Raw genomic sequence first — 14,435 nt, 5'->3', positions numbered from 1 at the left:
TTTACAATGTGGGGCGCTGGTGCGCCACCGCTGGTCAGGACAGGCAACTGCAAGCATGATAGATTCAGCATTAGAAATGTTGACATCGGGATTTACAATGTGGGGCGCTGGTGCGCCACCGCTGGTCAGGACAGGCAACTGCAAGCATGATAGATTCAGCATTAGAAATGTTGACATCGGGATTTACAATGGAGTGGGAGCAATTTGACAGGCTTGGGGTGGGGGGGGGGGGAGTGGAGGGGTAATGAGCTCACCACAGTCTCGCTCATGTTTTCCACTGGAATTCATGTTATTTTCTTTCTCTTCCATCCCACCAGAGGGGGGTCGTTTCCAGGTGGAGCAGTTGGAATGGCGTCCCAGAATTCTATGTGTTCCAAGGACCGCTCGGGAGGTGTCATCGTGGTGAGGGTGGGGGGGCAGGGGAGGCCGAGCCCGCCAGAGGTGGTGGGGGCTCCTGCTGCTCGGAGCTGTCGACCTGACCCTTCTCCCCAGGGGGTGTGAGGGTGAAGGTCCCGAGGGGGTGGGGTGTGAGGAGGTCTGTCAATCACCTGGGCGGGAAGGGCAGGGTGGCCCAGCGAGAGGGTGGAAGATGTGGGAGGTGGAGAAGTGGTGTGGGAGAGGGGAGGGTGGGGGAAGAGGGTGGGAGGAATGGATGGGAGAAGTGGGAAAGTGGTGGGGGAGTGGGAGTTGCAGGGACATGAGGGGAAAGGGAGTGCAGGAGGGGGTCGTGCAGAGGGGGTGTGAGGGAGGGAGTGTGGACCCACTGACCCCACCCTCTTTCCTCCCCTCCCTCCAGGACCACTCAGTCAGCATCCTGGCTGTTGCCTCCACCATCGCCCATGAGCTGGGCCACAACTTGGGCCTGAGCCACGACTCCGAGAGCCGTCGGTGCATCTGCCCCGCTCCTCCCCGGCTGGGGGGCTGTATCATGGAGCTGGCCACGGGGTGAGAGTGGGGAGGGGGGAGCCTGTCCCACTGGAAGTCTGACCTCTCTTCTCCCCCTCATAACCCCTGACCTCTCCATCCTGTCTGACCCCTGACTCTTCCGTTCTCTCCCCTTTGTCTCCTCCCCATCCTCTCCCCACCCCTTCCGTCACTGTCTCCTCCGTCCCCTACCTCAGCTCCTCCGTCCCCACCTCTGTCCCCTCCCCCACCCCTCTGCCTCCTGCTCCACAGCCCTCCGTCATTCCCCACCCCTCTGTTCCCTCTTGAGCCCTGACCTCTCTCCCTCTAGCCCCACTGACCCTCTCCATCCCACATGACCCCTAACCCTCTCCGTCCTGCCTGACCCTGCCCATCCACCTGATGCCTGACCCTGCCCATCCACCTGATGCCTGACCCTGCCCATCCACCTGATGCCTGACCCTCTCCATCCTGCCTGACCCTCTCCATCCTGCCTGACCCTCTCCATCCTGCCTGACCCTCTCCATCCTGCCTGACCCTCTCCATCCTGCCTGACCCTCTCCATCCTGCCTGACCCTCTCCATCCTGCCTGACCCTCTCCATCCTGCCTGACCCTCTCCATCCTGCCTGACCCTCTCCAACCTGCCTGACCCTCTCCATCCTGCCTGACCCTCTCCATCCTGCCTGACCCTCTCCATCCTGCCTGACCCTCTCCATCCTGCCTGACCCTCTCCATCCTGCCTGACCCTCTCCATCCTGCCTGACCCTCTCCATCCTGCCTGACCCTCTCCATCCTGCCTGACCCTCTCCATCCTGCCTGACCCTCTCCATCCTGCCTGACCCTCTCCATCCTGCCTGACCCTCTCCATCCTGCCTGACCCTCTCCATCCTGCCTGACCCTCTCCATCCTGCCTGACCCTCTCCATCCTGCCTGACCCTCTCCATCCTGCCTGACCCTCTCCATCCTGCCTGACCCTCTCCATCCTGCCTGACCCTCTCCATCCTGCCTGACCCCTGACCCTCTCCGTCCCACCTGACTCTCTCTTTCCCGCCCACAGCTTCCTCTCAGGCCAGGCGTTCAGCAGCTGTAGTTGGGACGACCTGGACGGCTCTTTGAGCCAGGGAGGGGCCACGTGCCTCTTCAACTTCCCCGCTGCGGGGCGCCTGATTGGAGGCCAGAGGTGTGGCAATCTCTTCCTGGAGGAGGGCGAGGAGTGCGACTGCGGCCTGGCGGACGTGAGTGGTGGGGGGTAGGGGAGGAGCACCCCGACCAAGATGGCGGGTGGGGTGGATTCAGTCTTCAGGCTGAGATGGTGGGGGGGTGGTGCTGGGATATAAATCAAGGATGGCCGCCAGGATGGGGATCAGGGTTAGGAAGGTCAGAGTTGTGAGGGATTCGAGGAGGATGGGGTGGGGGGCTGGGAATCGTGGGTATCAAGCTGGGACTGCGGAGCACGCCAGGCTTTGTGGTTGCCGCGGCGACCATCTAGACTGCAGAGGCCTCCCCTCACGGCCATCTTTTCTAACTCCCCTAGGAGTGCGGTGACCCATGCTGCAATGCCACCTCGTGCAGGCTGATGCCCGGGGCACAGTGTTCCTCCAATGGGGCGTGCTGTGAAGGGTGTAAGGTAAGTTCGGCCCTCAGGGATTCGGGAGATGCCAGCATTTATCCCCCATCCCTCTCAAGGTTTCGGTGAATGCCAGCATTTATCCATCATCTCTCTCTCTTGAGGTTTCGGTGGACACCAGCATTTATCCATCATCTCTCTCTCTCTCTCTCTCTCTCTCTCTCTCTCTCTCTCTCTCTCTCTCTCTCGGTTTCGGTGGACACCAGCATTTATCCCTCATCCCTCTCAAGGTTTCAGGAGCGGCCAGCATTTATCCCCCATCCCTCTCGAGGTTTCGGGAGAGGCCAGCATTTATCCCCCATCCCTCTCAAGGTTTCGGGAGAGGCCAGCTTTTATCCTCCATCTCTCTTTCTCGAGGTTTCGGGAGAGGCCGGTATTAATAATTCCTGTTTTAGTACCACTGTAAGGGATAGTGTAGACAGGAGGAACCATCACAACATGAGTTACAGCCCAGCGACAACTTGAAACATTGGAAGAATGGGTTTGTCACCGTTTGTTCCGGATTCGATATTTTTGCAAAGACATCATTTTGTGAGGGGAGATCCATTCTGAGATGGCTGGAGAGAGAACAGCTCTTGTGTTCAGCCATTTTTGTGGAATTCAAAGCAAAGCCGGCTCTGTAAATGACTGGAACTCTTCGGTGGGCCGACCTGTGCCAGGAGGGGCTTTTTTAGGAAGCAAAGTGCTTCATTTTGAGGGACCGGTGGCCTGGGTCTCGGAAGCTTCGGGAAGGGCGCCCAGTTCGAGTCTGGCCTACGAAAGGAACCAGGAGTCTGGTGGCCATATCTCAAGGAGAATTCATGGGTCTGTAGCAGCCACAACTCCCATCTCCGCATCAGTTCAACGTTAATTCTGGGCACTAAATTTCAACATGGAAATTAAACAACTGAACTTTGAAGTAACTTTCTAGATTTTGTCCTGGACACACTCTCACACGCCACACACACACAGGCCTGTGCATAGCTGGAGATAGATTTAGTGTTAAGGATAGTTTAAGAGTTAGAAATAAAATTAGTGTTCATTGTCTGATGCTGCTCGTTACGTGCGGTTTGTAACAGCAGCATTTACCCCCCATCCCACTCCAAGTTCATAGGGAGGCCAGTCAATGAAACGCACCACACTGCATCCTGCCTCTCCCCCACCCTCGAAACCCCCTCTGCCTTCGACAACCCCCTCACTCTCCTCCCTCACTCTCTCCTCCCTCACCCTCCTTCCTGACCCCTCTCACTTCCCCTCCTCCCTCACTCCCTCGACCCCCCCTCCCTCGACCCCCCCTCCCTCGACCCCCCCTCCCTCGACCCCCCTTCCCTCGACCCCCCCTCCCTCGACCCCCCTCCCTCGACCCCCCTCCCTCGACCCCCCTCCCTCGACCCCCCTCCCTCGACCCCCCTCCCTCGACCCCCCTCCCTCGACCCCCCTCCCTCGACCCCCCTCCCTCGACCCCCCTCCCTCGACCCCCCTCCCTCGACCCCCCCTCCCTCGACCCCCCCTCCCTCGACCCCCCCTCCCTCGACCCCCCCTCCCTCGACCCCCCCTCCCTCGACCCCCCCTCCCTCGACCCCCCCTCCCTCGACCCCCCCTCCCTCGACCCCCCCTCCCTCGACCCCCCCTCCCTCGACCCCCCCTCCCTCGACCCCCCCTCCCTCGACCCCCCCTCCCTCGACCCCCCCTCCCTCGACCCCCCCTCCCTCGACCCCCCCTCCCTCGACCCCCCCTCCCTCGACCCCCCTCCCTCGACCCCCCCTCCCTCGACCCCCCCTCCCTCGACCCCCCTCCCTCGACCCCCCTCCCTCGACCCCCCCTCCCTCGACCCCCCCTCCCTCGACCCCCCCTCCCTCGACCCCCCCTCCCTCGACCCCCCCTCCCTCGACCCCCCCTCCCTCGACCCCCCCTCCCTCGACCCCCCCTCCCTCGACCCCCCCTCCCTCGACCCCCCCTCCCTCGACCCCCCCTCCCTCGACCCCCCCTCCCTCGACCCCCCCTCCCTCGACCCCCCCTCCCTCGACCCCCCCTCCCTCGACCCCCCCTCCCTCGACCCCCCCTCCCTCGACCCCCCCTCCCTCGACCCCCCCTCCCTCGACCCCCCCTCCCTCGACCCCCCCTCCCTCGACCCCCCCTCCCTCGACCCCCCCTCCCTCGACCCCCCCTCCCTCGACCCCCCCTCCCTCGACCCCCCCTCCCTCGACCCCCCCTCCCTCGACCCCCCCTCCCTCGACCCCCCCTCCCTCGACCCCCCCTCCCTCGACCCCCCCTCCCTCGACCCCCCCTCCCTCGACCCCCCCTCCCTCGACCCCCCCTCCCTCGACCCCCCCCTCCCTCGACCCCCCCCTCCCTCGACCCCCCCCTCCCTCGACCCCCCCCTCCCTCGACCCCCCCCTCCCTCGACCCCCCCCTCCCTCGACCCCCCCCTCCCTCGACCCCCCCCTCCCTCGACCCCCCCTCCCTCGACCCCCCCTCCCTCGACCCCCCCCTCCCTCGACCCCCCCTCCCTCGACCCCCCCCTCCCTCGACCCCCCCTCCCTCGACCCCCCCCTCCCTCGACCCCCCCCTCCCTCGACCCCCCCCTCCCTCGACCCCCCCCTCCCTCGACCCCCCCCTCCCTCGACCCCCCCCTCCCTCGACCCCCCCTCCCTCGACCCCCCCTCCCTCGACCCCCCCTCCCTCGACCCCCCCTCCCTCGACCCCCCCTCCCTCGACCCCCCCTCCCTCGACCCCCCCTCCCTCGACCCCCCCTCCCTCGACCCCCCCTCCCTCGACCCCCCCTCCCTCGACCCCCCCTCCCTCGACCCCCCCTCCCTCGACCCCCCCTCCCTCGACCCCCCCTCCCTCGACCCCCCCCTCCCTCGACCCCCCCTCCCTCGACCCCCCCCTCCCTCGACCCCCCCCTCCCTCGACCCCCCCTCCCTCGACCCCCCCTCCCTCGACCCCCCCTCCCTCGACCCCCCCTCCCTCGACCCCCCCTCCCTCGACCCCCCCTCCCTCGACCCCCCCTCCCTCGACCCCCCTCCCTCGACCCCCCCTCCCTCGACCCCCCCTCCCTCGACCCCCCCTCCCTCGACCCCCCCTCCCTCGACCCCCCCTCCCTCGACCCCCCCTCCCTCGACCCCCCCTCCCTCGACCCCCCCTCCCTCGACCCCCCCTCCCTCGACCCCCCCTCCCTCGACCCCCCCTCCCTCGACCCCCCCTCCCTCGACCCCCCCTCCCTCGACCCCCCCTCCCTCGACCCCCCCTCCCTCGACCCCCCCTCCCTCGACCCCCCCTCCCTCGACCCCCCTCCCTCGACCCACCACGAAGGATCATGGGAGGTGGGTAATGGCAAAATAAATCCTTTCTTTGTTGCCTCCCCTGTCCCCTCTCCCCATGATAGGTGAAGAGGGCAGCGACCCTGTGCCGCCCTGCCCTGGGCGACTGTGATCTGCCTGAGTTCTGCACCGGTTCCTCACCCCACTGCCCGTCCAATGTCTTCCTGAGGAATGGCCTCCCTTGCCATGGCAGCCAGGCCTACTGCTACAACGGGGCCTGTCTCACCCTCGAGGCCCAGTGTGAGGCCCTTTGGGGTCCAGGTGAGCCTGGGGCGGTGTCATCGGGGGCTGTGTTGCCTGGCAATGGGGGCGGTCAGAGGTCGAGATGGGTTGGCGGCCATGTTGCCTCAGGTTGGGGTTGCTGGTTACCAGGGTCGGTGGTCCTGAGTCCTTATTTCCTGACAAATGGAGTCGTGGGTCAGGTGACACCTCGTGTAGGGGTCGGAGTTTGGGAAGCGTGTTGCTCAGCATCAGGGGTTGGAGGTCAGGGGGTCGTTGTCACCAGGTGACAGGGTCAGGCAGGTGTCTCTTGGTAATGGGGGTCAGGTCATGGGTCGGTGATACCCAGCAATAGGGCTCAGGTTGGTGCCACCTGGTGACAAGGGTTGGGGGGGTCAGTGTCACCCAGTTGGGTCAGAGATCAAGAGTTTGTGTCACCCAGTGACAGGATCAGAGGTCGGGCATTGGTGTCGCCCAGTGATGGGGCCAGGTCAGTTTGGCCCGTGAAGGGGAGAGTCAGAGGTCGGAGGTCAGGGTGAGAATATTGACTGTCCATATCTCCCAGGGACAGTCCAGGCCCCCGATGCCTGCTTCGCTGTCAACAAGAAGGGCAACACGTTCGGCAACTGTGGCCTGCTCCCCAATGGCACCTTCCTTCGCTGCACCCAGGGGTAAGGACAGAATCATCTCCCCGATCCCCGACTCTCCCACCCACCTGCAGGGCCTTCTTCCCTTCCCCCCGACCCTCCATCACTCCTGCGTGTCTGCCTTTTTGCCCCCAACCCTCCCTCCCTCTCACCTCATCGTCGACATCCCCAACCCTCCCTTCCTCCCACCCTAGGGTGCCTGCGTCATTCCCAACCTTCCTTCCTCCCACCCATCCCAGGGTGCCTTGTCATCCCTGACACTCCCTCCCACCCCAGGGTGCTCTAGTCATCCCTGACCTTCCCTCCCACCCCCATCGCTGCCTCAATCCCCCTGTCCCCATCCCGCCTGGGATCGAACCCTCACCCTTCCCTCCAACACCTGGGTTGACCCCTGACCCTTCCTTCTGACTCCGGGTCAACCTCTGATCCCAGCATCTCATGCAGCTCATCCCCTTTCACCTCAATTCCTGATCTATCGATCATCAGAACAGGACTGGAGTCTGGACACAGCTTCCCCAATCCCCCTCCCCCAGGTTGGTGAAGGAGGGAGGGAGGGTTGGAAATGGGTCTGTATGTGACTGCTCTCTCTCTTTCTCTCCCTCTCTCACTCTTTGCCTCTTTCCCCCTCTCTCTCATTTTCTCCCCTTCTTCCCTCTCCCCCCACTTCTACGTCCCCTCCTCCCTTCTCCCCCTTACAGGGATGTGAAGTGCGGGAGGATCCATTGCCATGTCAACTCCTCTAAGATGGTGCAGGGGCCTGAATCCAAGAAGCTGGTGACCCAGCTCGGGCAGGGCCCGGGGGAGCCCTCGTGTCGGGGGATCCACTACAGTGCCAGCAAGGACGTCACTGACGCAGGGATGGTGATGTCGGGAACCATGTGCGGCCCTGGGAAGGTACAGCAGGCGTTTGCCATGGGTCTACGCCGTGGAGAGGGGGAGGCGGGGTTTAGCATTTTGGCTCCCTCCCTCACATTGCAGGGGAATTCAGAATACCACGGAACAGATTGACACTACACATCGACAGGCCATATGGCCATAGGAGCAGAAATGGACTATTCAGCCCATCGAGTTTGTCCTGCCACTTAATCCTGATCTGATCCATTTCCCCACTCAACCCCACTGCCCGACATTCTCCCCATAACCTGGCTCATCAATAACCTATCAATCTCTCCCTTAAACACACCCAATGACCTGGCCTCCACAACTGACCGTGGCAACAAATTCCACAGATTCACCGCCCACTGGCTGAACAAATTCCTCCGCATCTCTGTTCTAAGCGGACGCCCTTCAATCCTGAAGTTGTGCCCTCTTGTTCTGGACTCTCCTGCTGTGGTAAGCGACCTTTCTACATCGACTCTGTCCACGCCTTTCAAAGTTGGGAATGTTTCAATGAGGAACCCCCCCAATTTCTTAAATCCCAACGAGTGCAGGCCGAGAGCCGTAAAAGGCCTTTTATTCCCACAGTCATCCCACTGAAACCTCCTCCAGCGTCAGTGCATCCTTTCTTGAATGAGGAGCCCAAAAACCATAGCACGGTAAACAGGGCCATTCGGCCCTTCTGGTCCGTGCCAAAGCATTCCCACCCATTCCATCGCCCTCCAGACCTCTCCCATCCATGTATCTCTCCGAATTTATTCTTAAAACTTGAGAGCGAGGCCACGTTGACCACATTCCACCCTCCTGCCAATCTTTGAGTGAAGAAGTTTCCCCCTAAACCTTTCCCCTTAAAGCCCCACGTCCTCATGTAATGTCCAAGTGGAGAGAACCTACTCATTTTCCCCTCATAATATTGTAAATCTTGATCAAATCTTGCCTCATTCTCCAACGCTCCACAGAATAGTCCGTTTAACCTTTCCCTGTATCTCAACTCCTGAAGACCTGACAACATCCTAGTAAATCTTCTCTGCACTCTTTCAATCTTCCTTATATCCTTCCTGTAGTTTGGCGACCAGAACTGCACACAATACTCCAAATCTGACTTAACCAATGTCTTATACGACCTCGCCATGACATCCCAGCTCCTGTACTCAGAACCACTCACGATACTCCAAGTGAGGTCTCACCAGGGCCTTAGAGAGCCTCAACATCACACCCCTTCTCTGCTATTCCTCTCGAAATGAATGCCAGCATTGCACTTGCCTTCTTCACCCCCCGACTCAACCTGCAATTTGACCTTCAGGCCGCCCTGCACAGGGACTCTTTCCCCTCCCCCCAACATCTAGGCAATTTTGTTTTCAATCTTCTCCCCATTTAAAAAAAAACTGCCCTTTTTTCTCTACCGAAGTGTGCGACCGACATGGTTTCATCCACCGCTTCTCTGCCCGATTCACCCCCCCCCCCATTGTCAAAGCCCTTCAGCAGCCTCTCCGCCGACCTTGGCCCCAAAGCCCGTCACCCCCATGATCCCGATCAGCGGTTTTCATTCCACTTCCCCTCCCACCACCTTAACTAATCCCTCTGTGATCGGTGAGGGGTTGGGAAGGTTGAGAACCCACTGGTTACTGAAATATTTTGCTTGGGGAAAAATAGTCATTGGTCCATTTCCTTCGGGGAACCGAACCCGCGCACATCACGAGTCAACGAGGGACAGTGGTTGCCAAACCTTTTTTTCCCTATCCACATCCCCACCTTAAGTAATCCCTTACTCATCACAAGAGCACCGATGGTGTGGGGGGTTACCTAATGTGAGCGGAAAGAGAAAGGTCTAAGTCATTTAAATACCATGCAAAAAGGAAGTGGCTCCTGTGGATGCCAACTGGCAGCCGACCAGAATGTGATCCCTGTCCTCTGACTCTCTGCTTCCAGCCCATCAGCCAATGCTCGACCTACGCATATACGATTCCCGTTATCCCAGGGGCTCTTGTCTTGTTAAGTAGCCTTGTGTGCGTCTCCTTGTCAAAGGCCTTGTGAAAATCTGCATGTACAACGTCTCCTTCATCCAGCCAGCTTGTCATTTCCTGAAAGAATTCCACGCTGGTGTCTCTGATATGATCTCTGATTGTCTCTGGGCTCAGGTGTGCGTGGACAGGAAGTGCCAGAACGTGTCCGTATTAGGGGTAGAGGATTGCCTCACCAAGTGTCACCAGCATGGGGTAGGTAAACCCCCCCCCTGCTGAGGGGGAAGTTGAGGGGGGGGGAGGGCGCGGGGAAGCCCATCTCATCTCCATCGCCAACCTCCTGCTGGTAGATCTCCCAACTCCCCGTTCTCTTCCCACGGACCCTCCACCCCTTTCCATACATCCCCTCACAGAGCCCACCCCTTCCCATTCATCCCCTCCCACGGACCCAAACCTTCCCATTCACCCCCATACTTGCCCACGGATCCCACCCTTTCCCATTCACTCTCACAGACCCCACCCCTTCCCATTCACGTCCCACAGACCTCACACCTTCCCATTCACCCCACACTTCCCCACGGACTCCACCCTTTCCCATTGACCCCATATTCCCTATGGACCCCACCCATTCCCGTTGGACCTCACCCTTTCTCATTGACCCCCATAGACCTCACCCCTTCCCATTGACCCCACACTTCCCCACGGACCCTGCTCTTTCCCATTCACTCCCATGGACCCCACCCCCTTCCCATTAATCCCACACTCCCCATGGACTCCACCCATCCTTGTTCATAGACCCAACCCTCCTAAGTGGGATGTCCCCTTCGTGTCCAGGTCTGCAACAGCAACAACAACTGCCACTGTGACGAGGGGTGGGCACCGCCTGACTGTCGGAGATCAGGTTCCGGGGGCAGCATCGACAGCGGCCCCACTCAGGAGCCTCCAGGTAAGTCACCTCCACTTCCACCCACTTTCGGTCCTCCCCTCCCCTCCATCCCTCCCTGCCTCTCCACTCCCCTCCCTTCCACTCCCCCTTCCTCCCACCTCTTCCCCCTGCCCCTTGCTCCCTCCCCTCCTTCCCTGCCCCTTCCTCTCCTCCCCTTGCCCCTCCTCTCCTCCCCTTGCCCCTCCTCTCCTCTCCTGCCCCTTCCTCCCTCCTCTCCTGTTCCACCAAGGTAGGTAGTATCAGAACTGATGCGTTTTGCATGGGCTCCTGTCTAAAAGGCTTCTTCGCCTTCCCGGGATGCCGACACTGTTGCACTGCAGGTCCTGCCCCCTTTTGCAGCCGGGCTGTGTAAAAGGTCGCACCGACCCGGCTTTTCTTGGTTCAGTGTGAATGCTCTGATCCGACTCTGGTTGTTGACACGTCAGTTCAATGTTCCTTAAATGCCCCTGTTGTCCCAACCTCCACCACCACCCCAGGCCAGGCTTTCCAGGCACCCACCACTCCCTGTTTACACCCCTCTGACGTCTCCCTAAAACTTCACTTTGTACAGATGTTCCCTGGTGTTTGCCGATCCCACCCTGGGGAATGGGTGCTGGCCGTCCACCCAATCTACGGCTCCCGGACCCCTCATCCTTCAGCTCTGCTAACCTTGCCCAGAAAAGCACGTTTTCCAATTCAGGCAACGTCATGGTTAATCTCCTCTATGCCTTCTCTGAAGTTTCGTGACCTGCTTTTGAGCCAATCTTTGATATTAATGCTGGAGAAACTCAGCAGGTCAAACAATGCCTTTATGGAGCAAAGGTGAAGATACATGACCAACGTTTCGGGGCTGAGCCCTTCATCGAGGTCATATTAATGTAAATTTTGGACGTACAGCATGGTAACAGAGACCACTGCTCACAAGCCTGTGCTGCCCAAACACCCCAATTAAGCTGAAACCCCCCCCCCCCCCGTACAGGTTTGGAGGGTGGGAGGAAACAGGAGCACCCGGAGGTAACCCACGCAGACCCGGGGAGAACATACAAACTCTTTATGGGCATCACGGGATTTGAACCCCGGGCCGCTGGCACTGTAACAGCGCCGCCCTGTTCTCGTGCAGAGTGTGGGATGGCTGAAGTGGTGGACGCGGGCTCAATCTTACATGGGAACATAGGAAGTAGGAACAGGAGTAGGCCAAAAATGGCCCATCGAGCCTGCTCCACCATTCAATAAAATCATGGCTGATCTAATTTATGACCTAACTCCACCTACCTGCCTTCTCCCCATATCCCCTAATTCCTCTGTCATGTAAAAATTTATCTAACCGAATTTTAAATATGTTTAATGAAGCAGCCTCAACCACTTCCCTGGTTAGAGAATTCCAAACATTCACTACTCTTTGGGAAAAACTATTTTCCCTCATCTCTGTCCTTAATCTACTCCCCTGAATCTTGAGACTGTGTCCTCTGGTTTTAGTTTCCCCGGCCAGCTCAAAAAACCTTCCTACATCTATCCTATCCATACCCTTCATAAACCTATGTTTCTATAAGATCTCCTCTCATTCTTCTGAACTCGAGCGAATACAATCCTAGACGATTTAATCTTTCATCATAAGTCAACCCCTTCATCCCAGGGATCAACCTAGTAAACCTCCTCTGGACCATCTCCAAAGCCAGTATATCCTTCCTCAAATATGGAGACCAGAACTGGACACAGTACTCCAGGTGCAGTCTCACCAGTACCTTATACAGTTGCAACATTACCTCCCTACTCCTGAATTCAATTCCTCTTGCGATGAAGGCCAACATTCCATTTGCCTTCTTAATAACCTGCTGCACCTGCAACCTAACTTTTTGCGATTCATGCACAAGCACTCCCAAGTCCCTCTGCACAACAGCATGCTGTAGTTTTCACCCTTTAAATAATATTCAGCTCTTTTATTTTTCTTGCCAAAGTGGATAACCTCACACTTACTAACATTGTACTCCATCTGCCAGACCTTTGCCCACTCATCCAGCTTAACTATATCCCTCTGCAGACTCTCCACATCCTCATTACAATTTACTCTTCCACTCATTTTGGTGTCATCTGCAAACATGGCTACACCACATTTTGTCCCCTCCTCCAAGTCATCAATGTAAATGATGAACAGTTGTGGGCCTAACACTGACCCCTGCAGCACCCCACTTACCACTCTCTGCCAACCTGAAAAACTCTCATTTATCCCGACACTCTGCCTCCTGTCAGACAACCAATTTTCAATCCAGGCCAATATACTTCCCCGGACTCCACTTTCCTGTAACTTACATTTTTTAAATTTTTAAAATTTTTTATTTTTCACACCATAAACCACATTGACCAAGATACATACATTTTCCTTTCAAATATATAGTGTCATTTTCTCCCCCCTTCCCTCCTCCCATCCCATCCTCCCTACCTATCTCCCCCATTCATTTAAAGTACACAATCTAAGATACATTAAACCAGTCAAACAATGTTGTCATTCAATAAAAATAAACAAGAAATTCCACGGAGTCAATTCTTTTCATTTCCTTCTCCTTTCGTTAATTTAGGTGGTAAATGTCCCCGGTAGGTTTTCTCTATTGTGTTTCATGTATGGCTCCCATATTTGTTCAAATATTTCAATATTATTTCTAAAACTATATGTTATTTTTTCTAATGGAATACATTTATTCATTTCTATATAACATTGTTGTATTCTCAGATTATCTTCCAATTTCCAGGTTGACATAATGCATTTTTTTGCTACGGCTAGAGCTATCTTAACAAATATTTTTTGTGCACCATCCAAATCAAGTCCAAATTCTTTGTTTTTTATGTTACTTAGGAGGAAGATCTCTGGGTTTTTTGGTATATTGTTTTCTGTAATTTTATTTAATATCTGGTTTAGATCTTCCCAAAATTTTTCTACTTTCTCACATGTCCAGATTGCATGAATTGTTGTTCCCATTTCTTTTTTACAACGAAAACATCTGTCAGATTCTGTTGGGTCCCATTTATTTAACTTTTGAGGTGTAATGTATAGCCTGTGTATCCAATTATATTATATCATACGTAACCTTGTATTTATTGTATTTCTCATCGTTCCAGAACATAACTTCTCCCATGTTTCCTTTTTTATCTTTATATTTAAATCTTGTTCCCATTTTTGTTCAGTTTTACCATTTGTTTCCTCATTCTCCTTTTCTTGCAGTTTAATATACATATTTGTTATAAATCTTTTGATTATCATTGTATCTGTAATCACATATTCAAAGTTACTTCCCTCTGGTAAACTCAGACTGCTTCCTAATTTGTCCTTCAAGTAGGATCTCAATTGGTAATATGCCAGCACTGTATCTTGAGTTATATTGTATTTATCTTTCATTTGTTCAAAGGATAATAATCTATTTCCTGAAAAACAATTTTCTATTCTTTTGATCCCTTTTTTCTCCCATTCTCTAAAGGAAAGGTTATCTATTGTAAAAGGGAGTAACTGATTTTGCGTCATTATTAGTTTTGGTAATTGGTAATTTGTTTTATTCCTTTCTACAATAATCTTCTTCTAAATATTGAGCAGATGATGTAATACTGGAGAACTCCTACGTTGTAACAATTTTTCATCCCATTTATATAATATGTGTTCAGGTATCTTTTCCCCTATTTTATCTAGTTCTAATCTAGTCCAATCTGGCTTTTCCCTTGTTTGGTAAAAATCGGATAGGTATCTTAATTGTGCAGCTCTATAATAATTTTTAAAGTTTGGCAGTTGTAAGCCTCCTTGTTTATACCATTCTGTTAATTTATCTAGTGCTATCCTTGGTTTCCCCCCTTTCCATAAAAATTTCCTTATTATTTTCTTTAACTCCTTGAAGAATTTCTCTGTCAAGTGTATTGGCAATGCCTGAAATAGGTATAATATCCTTGGGAAAATGTTCATTTTAATACAGTTTATCCTTCCTATTAGTGTTAAT

At 55.9% G+C, this 14,435-nt stretch overlaps 1 protein-coding gene across 3 annotated transcripts in view; it reads left to right on the top strand.

Moving 5' to 3' along the window:
* The window catches only part of adam15 (ADAM metallopeptidase domain 15), a 39,360-nt gene that overhangs the window by 12,437 nt on the left and 12,488 nt on the right, over positions 1-14,435 (top strand). For all 3 annotated transcript variants that reach the window (XM_069940131.1, XM_069940133.1, XM_069940132.1), the window contains exons 10-18: positions 318-402; positions 797-945; positions 1,962-2,139; positions 2,439-2,531; positions 5,899-6,094; positions 6,618-6,723; positions 7,398-7,593; positions 9,714-9,791; positions 10,371-10,482. In XM_069940131.1, coding sequence (XP_069796232.1) covers positions 318-402; positions 797-945; positions 1,962-2,139; positions 2,439-2,531; positions 5,899-6,094; positions 6,618-6,723; positions 7,398-7,593; positions 9,714-9,791; positions 10,371-10,482 — 1,193 coding nt within the window. The remainder of the gene's footprint in view (positions 1-317; positions 403-796; positions 946-1,961; positions 2,140-2,438; positions 2,532-5,898; positions 6,095-6,617; positions 6,724-7,397; positions 7,594-9,713; positions 9,792-10,370; positions 10,483-14,435) is intronic.

This window comes from Narcine bancroftii, chromosome 5 (assembly GCF_036971445.1).
Source record: "Narcine bancroftii isolate sNarBan1 chromosome 5, sNarBan1.hap1, whole genome shotgun sequence".
Lineage (NCBI taxonomy): Eukaryota > Metazoa > Chordata > Chondrichthyes > Torpediniformes > Narcinidae > Narcine > Narcine bancroftii.
The sequence above is the reverse complement of the archived record's forward strand: the minus strand, read 5'-3'. Positions and strand labels throughout refer to the sequence as shown.